The 25,989-nt window shown below is 50.2% G+C and overlaps 1 protein-coding gene and 1 non-coding gene across 2 annotated transcripts; one reads left to right on the forward strand and one right to left on the reverse strand.

The window, feature by feature from the left end:
- Window positions 1-2,267: 2,267 nt before the first annotated feature.
- GSC (goosecoid homeobox) lies at window positions 2,268-3,811 on the forward strand. The gene is made up of 3 exons (XM_065872471.1): window positions 2,268-2,622; window positions 3,079-3,338; window positions 3,656-3,811. Exons 1-3 carry the CDS (start codon window positions 2,268-2,270, stop codon window positions 3,809-3,811), a joined length of 771 nt encoding a protein of 256 aa, XP_065728543.1.
- A 21,634-nt stretch (window positions 3,812-25,445) lies between these two features.
- LOC136119479 (U6 spliceosomal RNA) lies at window positions 25,446-25,552 on the reverse strand. The gene has a single exon (XR_010655481.1). It is a non-coding gene; the product is annotated as a U6 spliceosomal RNA (small nuclear RNA).
- Window positions 25,553-25,989: the final 437 nt, after the last annotated feature.

Raw genomic sequence — 25,989 nt, forward strand, 5'->3', positions numbered from 1 at the left:
ACAGGGAGAGGGAGAGGCGATACACTTCTTTCCCTAGATCTGACCTCTCTGGGCGGGGGCGGGAGGGTTACACTCCTTCCTCTGGGAGAGGTGTTTATTGTAAAAAAAAAAAAAAAAAAAAAAAAAATCCAGCGCATCCCCAAATTGAGACCCATCTGCGTCCTACCCTAATCTCCTCCTACAACCACTTCTAAGTTGCTCAGCACTCATAGAAGCAAAGCTCTCAAGCCACGGGCGGGTGAGCGGGTGGGCACGAGGGCGCCGAGGTCCACGCGGGGAGGCCCAGGAGGAGAAGCCCCACCGCTTAGCTTCTGCAGATCAGTGCTGCGCGCCTCCGGAGTTCTACGCGCGGGCAGGACCAAGCCTCCGCGCAATCTCTCCTCTGACCCGAAACCAGCAATTAAGTACCCTTTCCCCTTTGCCCCAGAACCACGGAGGAGGCAGCCCACATACTTAGCCGTAGTGCGGCGACTTCAGATACTCTTGCTGGGGCCCCAGGTTAATGAGCCAGTAAGAAATAGCGAAAAATGGGCGTGAGTTAAAGTCGGCCATCCTTCGGGAAACCCGAGGTGCCCCGGTACCCCGGCGCTAGGCAGTCTCGCCTGGGCCCGGCACTGCCCTTTCCCCTGGAGTGGCCGGAGTTGCCTGCGCGAAAGGCCGAGGAAGCACAGCTCTGCAAGACCGGGACTTGCGCCGGGCTCGAAGGACCTCGGGGGCTGCTTTCGTTCCGCGCTCAGCGTGTCCTACCTTCTCGCAGGGCGCTCGGCCGCATGCGCTCAGTCGTGGACCGGACGCGCCTCCAGCAGCTCCGGCTGACGGGCCGTGACGCGCCGAGGATCCGGCAAATCACCGTGGCCGCCTGCCGAGAGCAGAGCCGAACTTCGGCCAGGCCACCGGGGCCCAGGGATCCCAGCTTAGGCCTGCCAGGGGAAGGACAGCTTAGGGGGCCTGTCCCGGTCAGGGAACCAGCAAGTCGAAAGGGAAAAATGCGATTCAATTGTTGGGAAAGGGGACAGAGAATCCCTAAAGTCCCATTTTTTGTATTTTGCACTGAAAACAAAAACGGTTAAGGGAGAAGACACCCTACTTCCGAAAAAACAAATTAAAAAACAAACAAACACGAAACCTACTGACACCCACGCAGGAATCAGTTGGAAGCATCGCTTCTGATTGCTACTCTGGGTGGAGAATTTTAAAGTAGTGGATGAATTTGGTCTCTGCTGTGTAAGGGCCTAGGGACTGCTATGCTAGTTTTCAGACCCAAAGTGACTGCAAAAAAAAAAAAAATCTATCTATATGTGTATATACATATATATATGTGTGTATATATATACATATATATATACACACACAATTAAGAACCACGATGCACTTCTTTCGTCGTTTTGTCATTACAAATTTTGGCGTTTGCAAAAACAAAAGGGTTTTTTTTAGGGGGTTAACCAATTCCATTCGGGAGAGGATGTCAAGATAAAAAACAGAGGTGAAATTAGGCGGTCAGTGCATGGGGGCCGAAGGAAGAGCGGAATTTCAATCTCGCTTGACTGAGGCCGCAGCCCCTCACATTTTCTAAAACAAAACACATCCCGAAAGCAAAAGAAAAATGTAGCCCCAAAGTAAAACTGGCCACAATGAATTTGAGTTTCATGGAGAGGGAATCGCACCCAGTATAGGACCCAATCTGAGGAAAAAAGGTGGGGGGCGGAGAGGTCGGCAGAGGGAGTTGTTAACGGCGGCCTCACGGTGGAATTAATGAGATTAACCGGGGCAATTAGGACGCCCGCCCAGCTCCGCCGGCCCGCGGCGGGGCTGCTGAATGGAAAAGATTAGGTTAATTTCATTAATTCGCAATCCACAATCTATTTTCAGGCCCCCGTAGCCCCCTCCCCTTGGCACCTCTTCCCCTCCCCCTCTGTTCAAGCCCCCCCACCCAAAGGAACAGAAAGGGCCAAATCTGGTTCTGTTTGTCATCTGCATATTACCAGGAACTAAATCCAGGATGACGTCGACTCAGTATAAAACCAACAAGAGGTTCAGCTGGTCTAAACTCCGTCCTACCCGCGAGTTGAGTTCGGCAATCGCTGCAGCGAGGGGAGGGCGGGAGGAGGGAGAGCGGACGCAGGGGGCGGGGAGGGGCGCGGGGCTGCGCGCTCGCCGGCGCTCTCTTTCGGTTTGGTCCGCCGCGGGAGGAGCGTGGACCCCCCCACTTTGAGGCTTTTTCCTCGGCGCGTCCCCGCCGCCCCCCGGTCCCGGCGCGGGGCTTGGGGATGCCCGCCAGCATGTTCAGCATCGACAACATCCTGGCCGCCCGGCCGCGCTGCAAGGACTCGGTGCTGCCGGTGGCGCCCAGCGCCGCGGCTCCCGTCGTCTTCCCGGCCCTGCACGGGGACTCGCTTTACGGCGCCGGCGGCGGCGCCTCCTCGGACTATGGCGCCTTCTACCCGCGCCCCGTGGCCCCCGGCGGCGCAGGCCTCCCGGCTGCGGTCGGAGGCTCCCGCCTGGGCTACAACAACTACTTCTACGGGCAGCTGCACGTGCAGGCGGCACCCGTGGGCCCGGCCTGCTGCGGGGCCGTGCCGCCGCTGGGTGCCCAGCAGTGCTCCTGCGTCCCGACGCCCCCAGGTAGGGTCGCACTCGCGCCGGCCTCGGCCTCGGCGGCCGGCCGCGGTCCTCAACCCCCGGGACGTGGGTGGGCAGTGGCGCTCGCCTTTTTCACTTTGCACAAACTTTTCTCCTCTTGAAAACCTGCCCCCACCCGACCCCCGTCTTTTCGTGGATCGGGCGCAGGCGTTTGCACACTTGCTGCAAACTTTAGGCGAGAGTTAGCGGAGACTGTAACAGTGCTTGCGTGGAGGAGACTTTTAGAATTTAGCCTTTTAGGATTCCCTAACCGGCTTTGGGCGTGTGCGGGTGGACGCGGTCGCACGGTCCCCCGGTTCCTCACACCCTGTTTTCCGCGCACCCCCAATTCCCAGCACCCCCTTGCTGACGATTTTAAATCCGGAGTGGGTGTCGGGCGGGCGTGTGCGCGCGCGGTGGCAACGGAGGCGGCTGACCGTACGCCTTACTCTGTCGCAGGCTACGAGGGCCCCGGCTCGGTGCTGGTGTCCCCTGTGCCGCACCAGATGCTGCCCTACATGAACGTGGGCACCCTGTCGCGCACCGAGCTGCAGCTCCTCAACCAGCTGCATTGCCGGCGGAAGCGGCGGCACCGCACCATCTTCACCGACGAGCAGCTCGAAGCTCTGGAGAACCTCTTCCAGGAGACCAAGTACCCAGACGTGGGTACCCGCGAGCAGCTGGCCCGGAAGGTGCACCTCCGCGAGGAGAAAGTGGAGGTAGGCGCGGGACCCCGCCGGGGCGCGCCCCACGGCCCTTCCCAGCGAAACAAGGCTCCAGCCGGGTTTGCTCAGCTCTCCTTGGGTCTCCTTGCTCTTTAAAAACATCCCAGCAGCGGCCTGGAGGCTACTGGAGGGCGCTTTAGGCCCAGGAAGTTGGATGAAAATACGGAAGCGGGAGCGGGTCTCCTTTTGATGGCGTGCGCGCGGGGTCCCCGGGTTCCCTCTCCACGCCGGGGTCGTCCCGGGGGTGCCCGGGCATGGCGGGGGCGCGCCTTTGATCCTAACCGTTTTTTTTGTCCTCCGTTGCGCAACAGGTCTGGTTTAAAAACCGCCGCGCCAAATGGAGGCGGCAGAAGCGGTCCTCGTCGGAGGAGTCGGAAAACGCCGAGAAGTGGAACAAGACGTCGTCGAAGGCGTCTCCTGAGAAGAGGGAAGAGGAAGGTAAAAGCGATTTGGACTCGGACAGCTGACGGCCGCGGGCCGGCCGTGGCCCTTGCCTAACTCGAAGGACTTGCACACCCAGACGATGCTACTTTCTTGCACACGCGCTGCCTTGCGGGAGGGGGGTCGAGAAAGAGGAACGAGGAGCTGTAAATAGTGTACCGTCCGGAGGGTGGGCGCCTGGGGTCGGGCCGCGCTGGGGCTTGCTGCCCCGAAGTCCTTGGCCGCTGGCGACTCACTCCCCGCTGTAGTATTTATAGTTAAATTAACGGTGACAGTACAATAAAGTGACGGCGATGTAGACGGGCCACATTCTGTATTTCGTACCCCACCGCCAGCACCATCTGAGGCCCACAAAAAAAAAAAAAGAAATCTAGTTAGTCTATAGCTTCAAAAGGAAAACCGGGCAGCTCTGACCTGCCCAAAAAAGGAAAAAAAGAAAAAAGGGAGACAGAAGGTCTGGGTACGAATGGTCACAGGACCGGGTGTCCTGGTGTAAACTTCGTCTGTAGGTTTCCGGGCAGGGGTGGAGAGTGGCACTGCCGGCTGTCTGGGGGCGGTAGCGTTGTCCCTGCGAGCAGGCTGTTCCCCCTCGCCCGTGGGGAGAGCCAGGACCTTCTTCCTCCTTGCTGCCCATGGGATAGCGGATAAGCAGGATCTGCTTGGAGCTGACGGATCCTGGGAGCGTCTCCAGAGTCCGTTTAGGCTGCTCACCCGGCCCTGCTCCCGCGAAATCCCCAGACCTAAGGCGGCGGGTCCGCGTGGAATTAGGCAGGCATGCCCTCTCTCCAGAAGCTTTCCTGGATCTTTGCTGGTCTCTCTCGCCGCTCACCTCCTCCCCGGTGACAGTTTCTGCCCCACAGCCCTGCTGGGCAGCCCGGAGCTGTGCGCCCAAGAGCCCGGTGAGGAGCCTGCCGGTGTGGGGGGCCATCGTGCTTCTCCCTGGGAGTTTGGGGTGACCAGGTGCACATTCTGAGCCCTGCATTCTGTCCGCCTACCGGGCCTAGAGCACGCCAGCGGCTGTGGCAGAGTCATAGTGAGGTGGGAGTGCTGAGCCTTTGGCTTTCTCTGCCTACTGTCTCTGCTCTGCCCCTGATGGGGCCAGAGTAGGAGAAGCCCCGGAGCGGCTGGGGCGCTGGTCAGTAGCTTGGGAAGGCCTGTAGAAGCTTCCCGGTGCTGGAGAAGCACTGGGGGTGAAGATGAGAGCGTGCATTCTGTAGGGTTCTCTCCAGACCATGGGGAAGATGGAGTGGAGGCCAAGGGCCAGCAGGAATGGCTTTTAATGTGTTAAACTTTATTGGGTTTACACTAAATCCATTTTATAGACAAGGAAGCTCAGGTTCAGAGAGTGTCCCGATGTGTTTGCTGCCAAGGAGGTGAGCTCTTCCCTTCCCATGGGCAGCCTCCGGCAAGTAGCACATCACACACAAAGTAACCTTTTTTTTTTTTTTTTACAAGAAGCGGTAGTTTTTTGTTTTTTGTTTTTTTTTTTTTCAGCGTTTATCAGGTTTAAAAGGTAGAAGTGACTCTTGGAGCAGGTGAAAGCACTTAGGAAATAAGGGGTGGCTTCCAAACAGCACCTTTTCAATAAAGAGGATCCCTAAATGAAGGAGGTGGGTAGCAGTTTGGAGACCAGGTCTGCCTCAAGGGGCAAGATTGCCTTGGTTCCTCTCCAGACTCCGTCATTTGTGACGTTGGGCAAATGACTGAATCCCCTTCTGTGCCTCACCTTCCATGACTGTAAAATGGGCACAGTGATAGCATCTGCCTTTCAGGGGGGTTGTGGACATGAGGCACTGTCTATCTCATTAAAGGTACAATGACACCTAGTATGGGGGAATCTTTCATGGCTACTTATTTTTTCTTAATGTGATTATGACATTATGTCAGACATAGCACTTCAAGATTTATGTACGTTATCTCATTTTACCTCTCATGTACTCTGAGATGGGGAGTGCTTTCACCGTTTTACAGACGAGGAACCTAAGGTTCAGAAAGGTTAAATACTTTTTTTTTTTTGCTGTACGCGGGCCTCTCACTGCTGTGGCCTCTCCCGCTGCGGAGCACAGGCTCCGGACGCGCAGGCTCAGCGGCCATGGCTCACGGGCCCAGCCGCTCCGCGGCATGTGGGATCTTCCCGGACCGGGCACGAACCCGCCCAGGTTAAATACTTTTTAACAACATTCAGCTTGTAAGAAATAAAGGGGAGACAGCATCTTCGCCCAAGTAAATCTTATATTGTAATTGGACATGTTTCCACTAATGTCAGTTCTGGTGAGAAGTACTCAAAGAAGCTGTTCCATTAATTTCAAATGAATCTTGCAATGGCCATTATGGTACCTCCTCGTCAGATATCAGACTCCCGGGGGAGAGCCTTGCCTGCCTGGCACCCCTTCTGTATCACTGTTCCTAGGTGCCGCTCTGTGTCCCATTTGGAGAGGGGTGAGCCCTGGCTTCCACCCTTCCTCCAGTGCTCCCTTAGTCTAGAACATTCTGACATACAACAGAAGCAGGCAGCATCATTTCACCCTGAGAAATCTGACGTCTCCAGAACTCTATAACCTCCTGTGTGTCTTTCTCCACAGCTTGTCCCTAGACTCCTTATAAATGGGATCTTTCATTTAAAAAAAAAATTGTATTTGTCTAGCCTGGAGAAGTGTCCTCAACAAGTGACAGGGAGGGGGATTGAGGGAGGGGTAGGTTCTCAGATACACCTCCCTCACGGGCACCTGGCGAAAAGCCACAGCTAGTGGGGTGTGCAAGGAGGGGGGCGGGATGGGGGGCGGGACAGCTGCTCCCAGCTTGGCCTGGGCAGGGCCAGGGTGGCAAGAGAAAGCTCCCCCCTGTCCAGGTTTTCACGCAGGAGGACCCGACGAAGCACTTTAGTATGGGCCCAGCTCACAGGAAATAAACATAACAGACATCTGGAGCAAAGAGGGAAACGTCAGCACGGTCTCATTAGAGTCCAGCCACCTCCTCCTGCATTCCCCAGGCAGCCGTGGGGCTCAAACCTTCGTCTTAGCCTGGCTGTTGGGGTCAGGGAGGCCCACATGGTGTCTGGGAGCAGAAGGCTTTCAAGAGCTGTCTTTGGACCTCGTAGTTGTCTTGGGCGAGAATTTGGATCCCGGTGTTAGAAAAGTGATGGGTGGGACGTAAGCCAGGTGACGGGCGAAGTGGTTTCCAGTCTTCACAGCGTGTCCCCCTTCCCGCTTGAAGGTGTTCTCCCCATTTCACTGTTGAACAAACTGAGGCACAAAGTTATCACAAAGGTCCAGGATGAGAACTGCCATCTCCAAGGGACAGGGCTCTTTTCCATAAATCAGGCTGCCTCACAGAACCCAGGCTGTTCTTTTCTGGTGATGATTGAAGCCCCGTTTATAAGTTCCGCAGGAGTGAATGCAGTTGCCCCCGGGGGACACAGGAATTAATCTGCCACAAGGTGCCAGACAGGCTCTGGCAAAGAACAATGGTGACCATTAGAACCCCTGACATCAGTCTATCACTTTCAACTGTCAAGCCCTTCTGCACGCCTCTGGAGCCCTCAGGAGGTGGGAGTCACAGCCCATTTTGCAGATGGGAAATGGAGGTTCGGAGAGACTAAATGCCTTCCCTGGGACACTTCGTAAAGGGCAGAGCAGACCTGAGCAGAGCCCCCACCTGCCTCTTGGGATTGGTGGCAAGTTATGGGGTGACGACTTCCGGGTACCCCAGGTCACCTGAGCCAAGGAGGCCCTTGGCTGCAAGGAGCTGACCAGTAAGAGACCACGGAGGAGTGTATGGGGGAAGATGCGGGCCCCCTTGCTCCAGGGAGGGTGCGTTCATCTTCTTAGCTACGGGCTATGCAGGGGGGAGGGGGGAGGGGGAAGGGCTTAAAACAATTGCTTTACAAACCGCACCCTTGGAGAGTGTATCTCAGTGACAGTCCTTCAAGTTTGTCTTTTACTGACTTTGGAACGTTGAGCTAACATTCTAAGCCTTGTGTAAAGGGTGTCGTAAAGGATGTCGTTTCAGTGGGTGTGTGTGAGATCAGGTTGGCAGATTCCTGTTTTCATTTCTTGGCATGTGGGAGAAAATGGGGGCCGAGAGGTAGGGGTGACAGGGCATGCTTTTTCTGAATTGTACGAGGTTTTCAGTAAAATAGTTCAGGCACCAAGTCCCCCACCCAAAGATCCCTGTGTCTGTCACCTAGGGTCCCCCAAATGAACCCTCCTTTGTTCATTGCACATCCAATCAGTCACCTCTTTAAGTGAAACAGATGCTAACTTTCACCCATATGGAAGATGGAATTCCAGCCCAGGGAGGGCAGGGTGATGTGAGGTGGCAAGTGGACAGCTGGGTGGCTGGCCCTTAAGTCACACTGGTCCAAGCCTCCATCCGGATGGGGCTGTGTGCTTGTCAAGTGACCTGGGAGAGGTTCCTTCTTCACCTGCAAAATGGGCTTGGGTAGAGGATTAGAGATAATATAAGAACCCAGCAGAGTGTCTGACACGTTTATTATTGTGTGTTTTGAAAAACCACCCTCAAGTTGGCTGGCTAATGCCCTGCCTAAGTAGATTGGAATTAGAAATTCAGGAATGCACCTTGTTTTTAATTGTTGCTGGCTTAGGAGTTTATGCATGACCACAGGACACAAACTCTAACGAAATTAAATGTGATTGCCATGGATTTAAGACAAGGAAGTATCTGATAAGGTATAATGGATTGCATTCTGCTTAAGAGCTTTAGGACATGGCGATTGACAGTGAAGAAGGCGAACTGGGAGCGGATTTGGATTCGATTTCCAAGTTTCGTGAAATGACCTTGAAGTTTTTCAAAAGGAAAATGAAAACCAAACACAGCATCCAGTGCAAAGCTCTTGGAAGTTCCGGGAGACATGGATCGGGCTGGGTCTTTTGGTTGTGAGGGTTTCTCACTTGTCGGTGGGACATGGGGTATCCCCGAGGTCTGTCCCTGGAGCCATGTGACAACATGGAAGACCTCTTTGTCACAGCTGGGTTTTAAATCTGGGCAAGATAAAAAGCCATTGTCTTTGCAGTGCAAATGACCCACAGAACAAACAGGATGAATTATGGCGTGTTGCGGTATTTTTAAGTGGGTCTATAATTTTTGGATTCCAGCAGCCCTCATTTGTTCTCAAGTGTCCAGCCCTGGGACGCATCAGTGAAGAGAGATCTTAAGAATTCCTCTCCCAACCCCTCCTCCTCTCCTTAGGCATTCGTTCCACTTACACCTTCTGTTTTCCTAATTTTGAGGTCCTCTGGCGTCTGCTGACCAAATCAACTGGCTGGGTTCAGTCGGATGAACTTCATTTAGCTGGGCGTTTGCATGCCCTCCCTTACCCTGAGCTGATTTATAGAAGCTATAATTAGTGAGATAACTTTAGCCGAGATGGACAGAGTTGCAAAGTGTCTGTATCATTTCCTCCCTGATTTACCAGTTGTATGATGCCGAACCCAGGAGATGCTTCACCCCTGCTGCGTGATCAGTGAGACTGACCCTGTGAGGGAGCGCTGCAGGTTCAGGGGACAAATTCTCCTTGTGGAACTGGGGAAGGCTGAGCGCTCTTTCCTGGCCACTGCCACACCCCGCACCCCACACACTCAGAACTAACACAGGGTAGCTGGTTTAAAATTTGGGGGAGGGCACAGAAATATCTAAAAAATAAGAAATCTTTGGAGAAAAGACCTGTGTTTTCCAGCAGCCTACAGTGAGAGATACAGAGTGTCATAAGTGCGGTGTCCACAGGTCGTCCACAGCACAGTGGCAGCGGTCCCACATGGCTGCAGGGCTGCACAGAGGATGGAGAGGCTGTCAAGGGCATCCTTCCTGAGAGGGGGAGCTTGTGGGCTTGGGAGGGCCTGCGCCAGCCAGGTAGGAGCTCACTGCAGAGACAGCCCTGGAGCCAGCGTGGTCTGAATCACACCAGTTAATGTTTGACCAGTCAGCCTCACGGTGACTGTGCCTGTTTTATTCGTGTCCTAAAGAAATTCTTGACATCGCCTGGCAAGACCCAGCAATGCTTCTTTCCAGATGGAATAGGGCTAATCCTCCTTTGAAAATCCTCAAAGTGCTAACGCTGGGACCAGAAAAATAAAACTGCCCTTCTCCAAGAAACAGGGAAGCCCAGAGCATTTGGAAAGATCCCCCCTCTGCTAAGAAGACTCAGGACTCTGTGAAGTCGGAATCCCATCTGCTCGTTTCATCTGAAGATGTTCCGACCGAAGGCCAGATGGCTGGGACATTAGGGGATGTGCCTGTTCAACATTGTTTTGTATTTGAGGAATAAATATTTAAATCTGAAACCAAGTGAATCACTTTCTACTGAAGTGGGCAAGGATGGAAAGTTGTGTGTGTGTGTGGATGCCGCCCTTCCCCCCGCCATCCTAACCATAATCTGGGCATGCATGATGATTCCTGCCATGCTTGAAACCTTCAAAGAGGTGTCCCCCCTCCGCTGGTGCAGGATGCCAGGAACAGGGTGACGCTCCCTCTGTTTCAGGGTTGCTGTTTTCATTTCATGTCTGCTTCTGCTGCAAGAAGATTCCCGACGTGCATGGGTTGAAACGGAGACCCCATGCCTTAGTGTGGTGAAACCCCCTTGGTTTTGTTTCAGTTTCGGCCTGTATGGTAACTGGACTCTGATACAAATGTGAGTGGATGGAAACTTAACCCTTTTCTTGACTGCAATTAAAGCTCTGAAAAGATCATAGGTCTTTGTGGTTGATTTCTGTCTTTATGGAAGAGGTTTGCATTGTAGTTTGCTGCTTTTGTTTTTTTTAAGAAGGGAAGTATTTTCTGCAGTGCCAGGAGGGTGTGGTAAAAAATGCATCTTATGTTTGGGAGGATCAACAGTTTCATAATCACATCGTTATCTAATCCCTTCTAAGCCTTATGAGGCTGGGTGGAAGTGTTTGCTGTCATCTTGTTACCTAAGGACAACTACTTCAGCGGTTTTTGCCATGTCCAGCACTATTCTGAGTGCCTTATCATCTGTACCTCATTTAATCCCGTTCCAGCCCCTGTGAAGTTGGCATTATTGTCACCATTTTGCAGAAGGTGAAACGATGTCGTTCTTTCAAGTAAGGTCGCATCTGAGACTCCATGTCCAGTGCTCTCTCTACACTGCCAGGCTACCTCCCTTAATAAGGACCCACCAGGAAGTCTAGGCTCCAATCTCTGCCTGGTCACCAGCAGGTGGCGTCACCTGTGAGCTTCAGCCCCCTCATTTCCAATGTGAGAGGATTATAATTTCCTGCAACACATGAAAATCACCTGGGGTTTTGCAAACACAGATGATTAGTCATGGTAAATATATCAATGCATTAAAAATAGAAGCACGTAAACAACGTTATTCATTGATGATTTTCAACAATGATAATAATAATAATGGCCTCCATTCAGTTCACAAATGTTAAAAGGGTGCCCTGTCTGTGCCAGGCACTGTTCTAGGTGCTGAGGATACTGGAGTATCCTGGAGTTCCTGGTTCTGTTGGGGGACACATTTAGTCCCCAAGCAGACGGGCTGTGATTTCAGATTTCAGGGGTAAATGCTGAGATGAAAACCAATTCTTCTGCGGAGATGGAGGGAGCTAGGGGTTGAGGCAGAGTTTGGGATATTTTATGGTGTGGTCTGATGTTGTCTGTGTGGAGAGGGGTTTCAATGTCATCTCAAGTAATCCTCCAAAGCTGGGGTGGACAAACTACAGCTAGAGGACCAATCTGGTCCACTGTCTGTTTTGTCAATAAAGTTTTATTGGAACACAGCCATGCCCATTCATTTATGAGTTTTCTACAGTTGCTTTCCGCCTTTAATGGCAGAGTTGAACAGTTGCAGTAGAGATAGTAGGGCTTACAAAATGGAAAATATTAACTGTCTGGTCTTTCATAGAAAAAGTTTGCTCCTCGCCAGTCTAAAGTTTAGAGTTTAAGCCAGAAATGGAGTCTGTTGTCAATAAGGGATGGAGGCAGGGTTTACATCTGTTTGCCTAATGCTTTGTTTCCTTCCTCTGGGGTCTTAGCACAGTAGGCCTCCTGTGATGGGGGTAGGGGGCGGGTTATAAGGCAGCATATGGAAGAACACAATACGGTGCCTGCTGCCTGGGAGCCGCTCTCTTGGGGCTGTAGTCTGTGTGTGCAAGAAACAATTTCAGGACAATAGGAAACAGGATGTCAAGAAGGGCTCGATTATGTGACTTTGACTTGGAGACCAAGAGGAAAGATGGCTGCAACCCCGGAAGCCTTCCTGGAGGAAGTGGGAGTTGCAGACCAGTTAGTATTTGGCCAGGCAGAGCAGAGCCATGAAGACAGGCAGGTACGGTGGCAGCAAGGAAGCCACCCTGCTCAGACCAGAGAGGAAGGTGTCTGGCTGTCACACTCCAGTGTTTCTGTGTGCAAGCCATTCGTCCAACGCTTGCCAGTCCTACCGAGTGCCGGGCCCTGTTCTGAGTTGGGTCTCAAAGAGGAATGGAGCAGCGTCCGTCCTCAGGCAGGAGGATTAGGCTGATTCGATACTAGGTGACCAGTACTGAGGTGGAGGGTGCTAGGCACCCCATGGCATGCTGTGGTTGGGCAGAGGAGGGGTCCTAGAAGACTTTTGGTGGTGGCTCGTTGGAGCTCTGTGGTTTGAGCTGGTGATGGGCAGGTGAGAGGGAGAGAGTCCTTCAGGAAGAGGGAGCAGCTTGATCAAAGGCTTGGAGGTGGGTAGGCAGGGTGCCACCAGTGAGAGGGTTTGGCTGGGCAGAGAATGGAAGGAATGGAAGGTCGGAGCTTGCTGGGAATCCACCGTCTGGTACTGCAGTGTTCGGTCCACTATTTAAAACTCACCTGCGGAATAGGCTTCTCCCTCCTCCCAGGTGTCAGGAGATAGTCAAGGAGATGACCAGGATCATGCTAAGACAGCATTCGCATCCACGTCAGCCACAGGCCTTTCTGGCCCAGAGATGCCTGTGGGGCCGTATCTCACCAGCATCTGCTCAGTGTTCTCTCCAGCTGCCATCACAGAAGGAGAGAAAAGCGTCTCACTCAGGGCCTTCTGCAAAGAAGATTGTTGGGTCTTTTTTCGTTTTTGGAACGAGTTTTAAAATCCTCTGATTTGTGGCTGGTAGTCGAGTTCATCAAAGTGATTTTTCCAGATGCTGTAATTCTTGGGCCGCTGACACATCAAGGCTCCCCCTATCCCCCAGCTCCAAGTCCCGAGCTGGCCGTAGGCACCAATCCTCACCCACGGTCACTAGCTCAAGCATGCATGTGGCAGCTTACAGCTTCTAGAACCCCCTTCACAACTGTTCACTCCCTGTCTCTGCAACAACCAGGGGATGTGGCCATGGCAGGGACTGTTCTTCCCATTTGACAGAGGAAGGAACTGATAGGCCCAGGGCAAGTGCTTCTGGGGACAGGCGGGAGTCAAACCCTCCTCTGAGCTCAGGGCCGGGCAGAGAGAGTGGGACCCCCTGGAGCGCAAAGCCAGAGGACAGGCGGCAAGGATTTCCCAACGCCTTCCCCGTTGCTCTTCCTGGGGGTTGAAGGACAACTCTCAGGCCTGAGAAACGGGGCTGGGCACGGGGCGATGGAGGTCAGGAGGTCAGGAGTGTGTCGGCAGAGAGGCTCGCTCCTATGAGCCGGGCCCCGGCAGCACCAGCCCCGCTCGGCCCTGTTTGTCTCTTTCATGCTGATTATTGCCAAGTTAGGCTTCGAGTTAGGACTAAGCATGGGGGTGGGAGGAACGGGGAGAGACCTGGATCGGCCCCAGAATGTAGGCCTCTGCCACCTCCTGGCTAGGTGACCATTGGCCACCACACTCAACCTCTGGACCTCAGTTTCCGCATCTGTTAGGGAGAGTCATTAATCCTGCCTTGTCCACCTGCCAGGGTTGTGGAAGGGCCCACATGATTTGACGGATGTGAACATGCTGTGTGAAAGGTCCTATGATGCCATGTTGGTCAATGTCCCCGGCCGCTTGAGGACTTTGGATTATACCTAGCAGTGTCGCTCTCAGCTCTGACATTCTTTACCTCTTATTTTTTGGCCTCTCCCACATCCAGGCTGCTTCATGGAAGTATCTGTTTTTCACCCGGCCCGTCACTGTTATGGCCCAAGACATGTGGCCCCTGCCATGTGTTAGGTGGCTCCCTGACAATGCAGGCCACAGAACTGGCCTTCCCTTAGAAGGCCTTTGCGGGCCATTTAGTTTGTATCCTCTGTGGAAAGTGTAGGGCCTTAAAAGCATTTGGCCTCCTTTTTTTTTTTTTCCCCTGCAGTGGGTTGCACTGTGTTTCCCAAAAGATATGTCCAAGTCCTAACCCCTGGGACCTGTGACTGTGACCTTGTTTGGAAAAAGGGTCTTTGTAGATGTAATTAAGCTAAGGATCTCAAGAGATCATGCTAGATTTAGGGTGGGCCCTAAGTCCCATGATGGGCATTCTTATAAGAGAAAGGAAAGGGGGATTTGAGGAAGGGGAGAAGACACAGCAGCGGGAGGGTTCTGTGAAACGGAGGCACGTTGGGCTGATGCTGCCACAAGCCATGGACACCTGCAGCCCCCGGGAGTGAGAAGAAGCAGTGAGGACCCTCCCCTGGAGCTTTCAGAGGTGCCTTGGCCCTGCCAACCTGTCAGTTTTGGACTTCTGGCCTCTAGAGCTGGAAGAGAATACACTTCCACTGCTGGAAGCCACCAAGTTTGCAGTCATTTGTTGCAGCAACCCTAGGACATTAATATCCTGCTTTGCCCTGCAATGATGTCCCCAAATCTAACTCCTTCTACCGTTGTCTGTAATGATACTTAATAAGGGGATGGGGCCTTGTCCTTTCCCATCCCCCTGGCTGGAGCATTTCAGTGTTCCATTTAATTTTAGGATCTGTGAGAAGGCAGCAAGGAAAACTGTGAGCACTCTTTTGAAGTTAGGAAATGTTCATTATCTTTCTTCTGAAAGCATTACAGGATGACATTTACAGGGAAATACTTTGAAGCCCAGGGGGTCGAGCGTGTGACCTTCAAGAAGGGAGTAGAGGACTTCCCTGGTGGTGCAGTGGTTAAGAATCCACCTCCTAATGCAGGGGACACGGGTTTGAGCCCCGGTCTGGGAAGATCCCACATGCCGTGGAGCAACTAAGCCCATGCGCCACAACTACCGTGCCTGCGCTCTAGAGCCCGGGAGCTGCAACTACTGAGCCCGCGCTCCGCAACTACTGAGCTCGCGCTCCATAACTACTGAAGCCCGCTTGCCTAGAGCCTGTGCTCCGCAACAAGAGAAGCCACTACGATGAGAAGCCCGTGCATCGCAACGAAGAGTAGCCCCCGCTCGCCACAACTAGAGAAAGCCCACGCACAGCAACGAAGACCCAGTATAGCCAAAAATAAATAAATAAATTAATTAATTAAAAAGAAGGGAGTAGAAAGACCAGTACCCAGGCAGTCGGGCTGACCTGGCCCCTACATGTTCCTCGGAGCATCCGTCCATGCTGCTCCCTCTGCCAAGGATACCTCTTTTCCCCATAGTACTGCCTCTTGAAAATCCTATCATCTTCCAGCAGCTGCTCAGGAGGCAGTCGGATGAGCAGGGAAATAGACACTGGCCCCAGACCCAGAGCCTCAGTGCGCTAAGAGAATGTGACCGGGCTCTGTGGAGGCTTGGCATTCGGTCCCTTTGTGAGCTTGGGTAAGACTCCCGCCTCTCTGGGCTTCGGTTTCCCCTTCTCTAAGTTCAGTTCAGTTCAACCGGTATTTATTAAGCATCTACTATGTATCAGGGAGGGTGTTTGGAGATTAGAGAGCATACGAACTAGTTACATAGTTGTTACTTCTAACATTAGGACGTAGAGACATCTGTAGAAAGAGTGGGTGAGTGAGTGAGTAAATGAGTACATGCCTTTCACCACCGGCTTGAAGTTGTTCTTGCTGGGCCCTGCTGTGTGGTGGAAACTGCTGCGTGCATGTCTGCCTTTCCCTCCACTTTCCTGCCCTGGAGGCAGCACCAACTGCAGAGTGAGTAGCAGACAGACCGCAAGCAGCTACAGAGGCTACAGAATTTGGATTTTTGCTGAATGATTGGGCTCATGCAGTGCGACCAGCTGTTTGGATCTTTGTAGGTCACCAGGGGACCCAAAGGCATTATCATCCTTCACAGACCCTTGTATGTTCATCGAGATAAAATCCTCTTGCTACAAACCCCAGAGAACTACCGTTTCCTCATCTGTGCTGGGGTGTGTTACATCAACTCTGTTTTTGGTCCTCCTGCCACTGTCTGGGGCTCACAGAGCGTTTTGTTGCTGTTACCCGCAGATCTGATTCAGTATCCCACTGGCTTTGGCATTGGACTGATTCCGTTCTCATTCTGGCCCTGCCAGGTGTGAGCTTTGTGACTTGGGCAAGTCACCTCGCCTGAGCTTCATTGCGAGGGAGAGAACGGGTGTAATACACTTACCCCAGGGTCTACAAGGAGCAAATCCTCCAGAAACGGGAGCTGTTGTCATTAGAAACTCTGTGTCATGACATTATTTGCTACTTCTGATTTCACTTGTCCATGAATCTAAGATTAGGGATTGAACTGGCTGGGGATGGGGAGGCATATCAGTTTTCTGTGACCATCCTAACACGTTATGGTAAACGTGGAGTCTTAAAACGACAGAAATTTATTCTCTTACAGTTGTGGAGGCCACAGATCTGAAGACAAGGTGCTGGCAGGCACGTACTCCTTCCGAAGTCTCTAGGGGAGATTCTGTTGCTTGCTTCTCCCAGTTTCCAGTGGCTCCAGGCGGTCCTTGGCTTGTGGCTGCATTAAGTGTCTCCATTTTCACAGGGCTACCTCCCCAGTGTCTCTCTGTGTGTTAGATCTCTCTCTGTTTTTCTCATATTTAAAGGACACTTGTCTGAAATTGAGTTATTTGTAGTGAGGTGGATGGACCTAGAGTCTGTCATACAGAGTGAAGTAAGTCAGAAGAAAAATAAATATACGCAAATGAATATATGTGGAATCTAAAAAAAAAAAGGTTCTGAAGAACCTAGGGGCAGGACAGGAATAAAGATGCAGATGTAGAGAATGGACTTGAGGACACGGGGAGGGGGAAGTGTAAGCTGGGATGAAGTGAGAGAGTGGCATGGACATATATACACTACCAAATGTAAAAGAGATAGCTAGTGGGAAGAAGCTACATAGCACAGGGAGATCAGCTTGGTGCTTTGTGACCACCTACAGGGGTAGGATAAGGAGGGTGGGAGGGAGACGCAAGAGGGATGGGATATGGGGACACATGTATACATATAGCTGATTCACTTTGTTATACAGCAGCAACTAACACAACAATGTAAAGCATTTATACCCAATAAAGATGTCAAAAAAATAAAAAAAATAAAGGACACGTCATTAGTTTTAGGACCCACCCTAAATCCAAAATGATCTCATCTTACCCTGGATTAGATCTGCAAAGACCCTTTCCCCAAATAAGGTCACATTTACACGTTCCCAGAGTTAGGACATGGGCATATCTTTGGGGAGCCACCACTGAACCCACCCCTGGAGGTAAGGAAAAGGAGGAATTGCTGTGAACCCATTTCTCTTACTTGCACATCATTCTAAGAAGGTCCAAAGCAGACCTCTCCCCTTGGCACTCACCATCCAGCCATGCAGAAGGTGACCTGCATGTACCTGTGATGCTCTGGGTGGGGCTTCAGTGCTATCCTTGCAAGTTCCAGGGAGATGAAAACCCTGGAGGCAGCAAGTGACAGATGGGACTCAAGACCCCCTGTTTTTGTCACTGTAACAAAATATCAGGGACTGGGTGGCTTAAAGAATAGAAATTTATTTTCTCCAGTTCTGGAGGTTGGAAGTCCAAGATCAAGGTGCTGGCAAGGTTGGTTTCTTGACTTGCAGCTGGTCACCTCCTCTCTTTGTCCTCACATGGCCTTTGTGTGCAGGCACTCCTGGTATCTCTTCCTCTGCCTATAAGGACACTAATCCTATCAGATCAGGGCCCCACCCTTATGACCTCATTTAACCTTAATTACCTTCTTAAAGGCCCCTTCTTCAACTTCAGTCACACACTGAGGGTTAGGGCTCCAATACTGAATTTGAGGGGACACAGGTCAGTCCATACCACCCTTTTGATTAACTTCACCAATGGAACCAACATCTAGATTGATCTGGCCTACAGGATGTTGGATTTCTTAGGTTATACATGGTTTTTCCCAGTGTTTTTGTTTATTTGTTTGTTTTTTTAGTATTGGAGTATCGTTAATTTACAACGTTGTGTTAGTTTCAGGTGTATAGCAAAATGATTTAGTTATATATATTCATACCTCTTCCCAGTTTTATTAATCAATACTGCCCATCAGAGCTTCTGCCATGTGTAGACATTTCATTAAGATCTTCGTGGGTCTCTGCTTAATAATTCTGCTAGAAGAGCCCCACACATTGAACACTGAAAGCAGTGAAGGGACCATGCTGGGCATTTATACACTATATGTTCAAGCCTTACTTCACCCTCCCCCTATCAGCGGGGATGATGATTTGTTCCATTTGATTGACGAGGAGCTTGAGGCTCAGAAAGGGGAGATCTCCCAGCTAGGAAGTGTCAGAGAGGCACCAGGAAACCACATCTATCTGACTCCAGGGGCTGTGTTTCTCCCCCTGCCCTTTTCCTTACCTCTGTTGGTTCAGAGAGGAACCTTGAACATCCAACTCGGGTGCTGTTCCCCTTCCTTTTACTCCAAAAAAGATATGCTTTTCCCCATCCAGCAGCTTCTTCATCTCTCTTTGGAAGGTTGCAGGCCTGGCCAGATACATTGCTGTCTTCAGTAATCCAAAAGCCATCTCCACGGGGACATCCGCTGGCCCACGCAGCCTTCTCACTGCCTGCTATTACGTTCAGTACTTGAGGGAAAATCCTTCCCCACACGTAGCAACGGTTTACAGACCAAGCCGAGCTGAGGGCTTCCAAGTAGAGGGGTCATTTGGATATTGACCAGCATCTTGATGGGATGGAGGTGACCACCAGCCAGCCAAAGAACTGGCTATGAAGAGTGGGTGTGTCTCTTTGCTGTGAAGTGGGGTGGACTTCAAGGACGTTCATTCTTTCCAGTGCGTGGGGCATTCTCATCACTGCCACTGGAAATTTAGATGCATTCGCCTTTTGTGAAGAGTGGCTTGTTTTCAGGGCAAAGCTGAAGAGATCCAGAATGCAGCAGCCTCTCACACACGGTTATCCCCAGAAGCATCTGTTGCCAGAACGACAGAATGCGCTCCAGTTTGCTTTTGTTTGCATCCTCTCTGGAAATGAGCGCTTTTCGGTCATTGGGATCCCCTTTAGTTGAATTGTTGAGGCCGTCTCTTTCTTTGCCGTCCTGGGGGGTTGGTCTGCATTCGGTCCAAATTACGTGACTGCCGACAGAGGCACTGAAAGTGCTTTAGCAGGCAGAGCAGGACAAGGTGGTGGGAATGACTCTCGTCTGGGGATGGAGAGCCAGGCTGCTTGGCTCTGCTTCCCAGGCCCCGTGAGGCTGGTGACACAGGCGAGCGTTTTCACCTCTCAGAGGTATGGTTGCCTCCGGCATAAAAGCAGAGTTAGTAACTCACGTGCCTTTGTTCTTTCCAGGGCAAAGGACAGCAACCTTAGAAGCACAAAAGTAACTTTTTCCCCCTTTTCTCTCCGAGAGGGAGGGCTGGGTGGACTCTTCAAATGAATTGGAAGTGCATTGGGAGAATATGATGTTGATAACAGCTCATACTTTTTTTTTTTTTTTGCGGTACGCGGGCCTCTCGCTGTTGTGGCCTCTCCTGTTGCGGAGCACGGGCTCCGGACACGCAGGCTCAGCGGCCATGGCTCACGGGCCCAGCTGCTCCGCGGCATGTGGGATCCTCCCGGACTGGGGCACGAACCCGTGTCCCCTGCATCGGCAGGCAGACTCTCAACCACTGTGACACCAGGGAAGCCCAACAGTTCATACTTTTGCCTGTGGAATATTGCATCTAAGTGTTCTGTTTCTAGACCCACGACAGAACATCTGGGAGGTCAAATGCAAGCTATAGGAACATGGTCTCTTTTGAAAAAAAAAAACAAAACCATCCACCCTGGACTGCTCGGCAAGCATGAGTGAGGCATTTTCCCATTTAATGCTGGTGATAATGGATGAAATAGAGCGATGAATGTTCCAGATGAGGAACGGAGGCTCGGGGAGAAGGGGCAGGTCCAGGATCTCACTGTAACTGGCTGCATCTGTGAGGCAGGGGCAGCTGAGCTCAGAGTCCCGGACAGGGGCCTCCCAGGCGTGCCCAGAACACCAGGAGAGGGGTCTGAGCAGACAGGGCCAAGAAGGGATCCTGCACCTCAGGTCAGGGGGTGAGGAGAGGCCACGATTGAGACTTGGGTCTTCAGTCCAGGGCCAAGTCAACTGGAACAGCTCTGTAAACTGGGTGTGGGGTGCACTGGGGCCAGAGGTTCAGGAAGGTGCTGTGAGTTGGGTGCATGCGTCAGTAGCCTGCTCCTGCCTTCCGTGAGGGCGGGGACAGGCCTGCCAGATGGAAGATTCTGGGTGTGAGAGGCACTGAGGGAGCACATGGTGAAGCCTGGATTGACATTCCTGCACCAGGGCCACTTAAGACTCGGCTGAGGGCTGTGTGAACGCAGAGTTCCCATGGGGACAGCACTATTTTTAGCCAACACTGGGACGAAGGTCCATGATGAAAAGTGACTACTTCTTGTCTTGACTATCATTGCTGCTGTTCCATCCCACGGGGCTGCCCACCCCTGCCCCCGTTCAGCCTTGTTCTCAGGACCCTACATCATGCCCTCACTTTCTTTGTCCTTTCTGAATCTCTCTCCTCCCCCTTCTCTCCCAGGATCTGTTCCTTCTCCATTTCGTGCCCTTCCCTCCTCCAATGCCTTTGCCCTTTGCTAGGAGCTGGGGATACAAAGATGAACAGGGCAGAGCTCCAGCCAAGGCAGGAGACAGACTCTGAAACATGAATTCCGTGGAGACAGTGACCAATGTGGAGTGAGCGGTTGGTGCAGGGCCAAGCACGGGACCTGGGGAGACAAGGGGGCATGCAGGCTTCCCTGGGAGCCCTGGCCCTGCCCTGGTTTTCGTATCTGTGCCCTGAGCCTACTGATACCGGCTGCTTCAGGGGGTGTCCAGGACCTAATTGGATGCCGCCTATAAATAGAGCCCTTAGCCCAGCACCTGGGCAGGACACATGCCCAGCCCGTGCTGGCTGCTCTGTCATCCCCATCATTGTTATTCTACCTGGGAAGGGAAAGAGATGGAGTCAGGAAAGACTTCAGGATTAATAAAGGTTTTAAACACTCATGCCTGAAGCCTTTACCGAGGGGACCACATACCACACGAAGGATGTGCAGGTGGAATTTAAAGAGGCTGCGGTGAGGGAGCCCGGGGGCCACAAGAGAGGGGCTGAATCCTGGGATGGGGGCCGCGGGGCCGGATTAGCGGGGCTTTAGCAGGACAGTGCTCATTAACAGGGGCTGATCCCCAGCTTTTCTTCCCCTTGGAATGACACTCCCGGTGTCCTCTCTGAGACAAAGATGTCACCGGCTCAGGCTAATGAGGTTGATTGTGCCTTAAATTGGCGATGGCTCTCTTCATGGCTTAGGACACACACAGTTCTGTGGGTCACTTGGGAAGGGCTCCTAGCTTTTAAAGACAGTGAATTTATACCAGAAAGTGGTGAGGGAGTTAAAATCTGTATCCATATCTGTTTCATATCTCTCTCTATCTGTATATCTATATCTATCTAGGCAGGCTTACAGAGAGATATCTTGGGTTTCATTCCAGGTCACCACAATAGACTGAATATCACAGTAAAGGGAGTCACATGAATTTTTTGGTTTCCCAGTGCATATAAAAATTATATTTGCACTATACTGTAGTCTACTAAGTGTGCGATAGCATTATGTCTGTCTCAACTTTCCACATGCCTTCCTTACAAAGCTTCATCATTTCTAGCTTTTGATTTAAAGTAAGAAACATGCGACCCTTCTTTCACTTGAACACTTAAAGGGTAACCATTGTAGGGTTATTAATTGGCCTAATTTCAAGACTGTTGTACCTCAGAGAATAGGGAGACTCGAGGAGAAGGAGGGAGATGGGGGAGTAGCTGGTTGGTGGAGCAGTCAGAACACACACATCATTTATTGGTCAAGTTTACCGCCTTCTGTGGGCACAGCTCTTGGTGCCCCCAAACAATGACAATAGTAACGTGAAAGATCACTGACCACAGTCACCATAACGAATATAATAAGAATGAAAATGTTTGAAGTACTACTAGAATTGCCAAAATGTGGCACAGAGCTGTGAAGTGAGAAAATGCTGTTGGAAAAATGGCACCAGTAGACTTGCTCAACGCAGGGTTGCCACAGTTAAACCAGGTGTGCCTGTATCCCTATCTCTATCTCTATACCCAAATCTGTCCCATAGGACAACACAAGTATTCATTCATTTCTATTCTTTTTCTTTCTTTTTTTAGGATTCCATAAACCATTCATGCCCGTGTAAAATTTTAAACTATACAGGACGGTGTAAGTAAGGAGTGAAAATCTTCCCTTCCTCTTTAACGCTTTTAAAAAAATGTTTATTGGAGTATAGTTGGTTTAAAATACTGTGTTAGTTTCAGGTGTACAGCACAGTGATTCAGTTATACATATACATATATTCATTCTTTTTCGGATTCCTTTCCCGTATAGGTTATTATACAACATAGAGTTCCCTGTGCAGGGTCCTTGTTTGTTATCTATTTTATATATAGTAGTGTGTGTATGTTAATCCCAAGTTCCTAATTTATCCCTCCCCGTCATGTTTCCCCTCTGGTAAGTTTTTTTTTGAAATCTGTGAGTCTCTTTCTGTTTTGTAAATAAGTTCGTTTATATCATTTTTAAAAAAATTAGATTCCACATATGAGTGATATCATATATTTGTCTTTCTCTGTCTGACTTACTTAGTACGATAATCTCTAGGTCCATCCACGTTGCCGCAAATAGCATTATTTCATTCTTTTTTATGGCTGAGTAATATTCCATTGTATATATGTACCACGTCTTCTTTATCCATTCCTCTGTTGGTGGACATTTAGGTTGCTTCCATGTCTTCTTGGCTATTGTAAATAGTGCTGCAATGAACATTGGGGTGCGTGTATCTTTTTGCATTTTCGTTTTCTCTGGATATATGCCCAGGAGTGGGATTGCTGTATCATATGGTAGTTCTATTTTTAGTTTTTTAAGGAACATTTAATGCATTTCTTGAGGGAGAGCCACTGTTTAAAGTTTGGAAGTCCCAGGCCATCTCTCTCTCCCTCTCTCTCTCTCTCTGGATGGGTATGTGTGTTTTCATTAAACAGTGCATCGTGAACAACTCATGGACTTCTCCATGTGTCATGCAGATCAGTCTCCTGCCCTCAGTGGGAACCAGTGTGCCTGATTTCTTGACCCATCTCCTTATTGCTACTTAGGAAGCCACCTCTGACCTTTAATTGTCACAGCGACACTCAGAGACCACTGTGCAAGGCTCCTATTTGCCCTTTCCCCTGGGGGACAGGATCCCGCAGGAGGAGTTGCTGGCTAGTCACACTGCCCCCCTGCAGGTGTCAGTCTTAGCTGTGCCAGGCTGAGAGGTGGGGGTGACGACAGCCTGGCACAGCCTGTCTCTCGCTAATAGAGAGGCTGGCATGTTTTGTACTGCTTGTTGGCGTTTCTTCTCTCTTACGTGAATTGCCTGTTCATACCCTTCATTTTTCGATGGGACCTTTGGCCCTTTACTGTCAGAGCTTTAAGCCGGCCAGGGCAACCTCTGGCCTTTATGTGTGCTCCAAATATTTTCTCTCAAGCTGTCATTTGTATTTCCACTTTATCTGTGGTCTTTTGCTGTATAGAACGTTTACTCTTTATGGAGTAAAATTTGTGAATCTATTTCTCAAAGGCTTCCGGATTCTGTCTTGCTTAGAAGGGCCTGCTCTACTCCAAGATTATGACACTAGTTGTCTGTACTTTTTTCTAGTACTTTTATAGTTTGATTGATTGCATGTCGGTCTTTAATCCACCTGGAATTTATTTTAGGGTGATGTAAGAGTTTACTTTTACATTTTTCAAAGTGATGGTCAGTTGTTTCAATGCTCTTTACTATATAATCAATCACCCCCCACCACTGATTTGTAATATAGCATTATCTCTATTTTTCTGTGACATCCTATCCCTGTCTATCTATCTATCATCTCCCCCTTGGTTGTGTTCCATTGGTTCATTTGTCTGTTACCATGTTGTGTAACTAGCCTAGTTTTATGGTACCTCTGAATATCTGATGGGGTAATATCTTGTTCTCCTCCATTAGTTTTTTTCCCTCCATAAATTTAGCAGCTAATTTTGTTTTGCCATTTAATCTCTAACTCCCAGAGAAGTAAATATCTGTTGGTATTTTGATTGGAATCACACTGGACTTTATAGATTAATTTGTAGAGAACGCATCTTTACAATACTGAGTATCACCATCCAGGAATATGGTGTATCAGTTACCTCTTGCTGTCTAACAAAGCATCCCGAAACTCAGTGGGCTTAAAACACATCTATTTATTATTGGTCCGTAAGTTGGCTGGACATGGCGGATCTGAGCTGGGCTTGTCTGGGTAGCTCCCCTTCAAGTTATAGATACATCTGGTTGGGCTTAGCTCTTCACTGAAGTTGGGGCTTAGGTCGGCTCCCTTTTTATTCCTTTTGGGCATCAGGTCTGGGATAAGCTTCTTTCATGGAAATGGGAGAGATGCAGGAAAGCAAGCAGAAGTCTCTTAAGACCTAGGCTCCAAATTGTACACTGTTACTTCTGCTTACATGCTGTTGGCAAAAGCAAGTCACATGGTTTAGCCTAGAATCAAGGGTTGGAGGAATATACTCTGTCCGCAAGGAGGCCAAGGTAAGGAATGGATTCAGACAGAGATGAAGAATTGGGACCAGTAACGCAGTTGACCTCAGGGTATACCTTGTATTTAGCTAGTTCTTCCTTTTTTGTTTTTTAGTAAAGTTTTATGGTGTTTTGCATATAAATTGCATGATGCTCATTAGGTTTACTCCTAGGTATTTTACAGTTCTCATTGTGTTAGTGAGATCTTCTTTCCATTACACATTACAATCGTGTTTTTTTGGCATACAGAGAAATGATGGATTTTTGTTTTTTTATATCATATCCAACCACTTTATCAAACTCTTACAGGTTCGGTATGATATTCAGTGGATTTACTAGGTGGATAATCATATTATCTGAAACTATAATAATTTTGCCTGTTCTTTTCCTATATTTGTTTCTCTTATTTCTTTTCCTTACCTTATTGCATGTACCAAGTCCTCCAGAAAATAGTGAATGTCATGGTGTTTGTGGCAGGCATCCTTGTTTTCTTTAAAGGGATTGCTTCTGGGTGCCGCTGACAAAGATTATATTTGCTCTTGGTTGTCCCATGACAAATAACGGTAAATACTTAAAGTGAAATAGGCCTCCTAGAAAATTAAAAAGTTTCAAAGTCAGTGTGAGGAAGGTACATCCATGCAGTAACGAATTGTTAGTTTGCAATCTTTTGGCTGCAAGAAACAGTTATCAACTCAACCCACCTTAATTAAAAAAAAACAAAAAACAAAATGGCACTTATTATAAGGATGTAGGGCAGGAGCACAGGTAAGCTTTTTTTTAATATGGAATGCTTCACAAATTTGCATGTCATCCTTGTGCAGGGGTCATGCTAACCTTCTCTGTATTGTTCCACTTTTAGTATATGTGCTGCCAAAGTGAGCCCAGAGCTAAGCTTGATGAAGGCCTTAGAAGGTCACTCAGGTTCTCCCTTCGTCTCTCATCTCCATTCCTTTTTGTGTCTCTGCTTTATTTTTATGTCCCTGCAGACCTACGTTCTCTGTTCCCCATGTCACAGGGCAAACCATGCTTACCAGCCACATGAACAAGGTCTCATTCCTTCTTTCTCTGTCTCTCATCACTCTCTCTATTTCTCCATGACTCAACTCCAGATTCTAAGGGAAGGAACTCTGATCAGCCCTAAATGAGTTGGATGTGCTCCCCCATCCCCCCAAAAACTCCATGGTCAGGGCACAGAAATGCTTCATTCTACCTGGTCAAGAGCATCCCCCCCTCTGGATCTGGGGAGGTAAGGGGAGGTTGTTTTGGATGGAAGACATTCCATAGATGTCACTTGTACAGAGAGTGCCCCCAACACAGTGG

This window comes from Phocoena phocoena, chromosome 2 (genome assembly GCF_963924675.1).
Source record: "Phocoena phocoena chromosome 2, mPhoPho1.1, whole genome shotgun sequence".
NCBI classification, from domain to species: domain Eukaryota; kingdom Metazoa; phylum Chordata; class Mammalia; order Artiodactyla; family Phocoenidae; genus Phocoena; species Phocoena phocoena.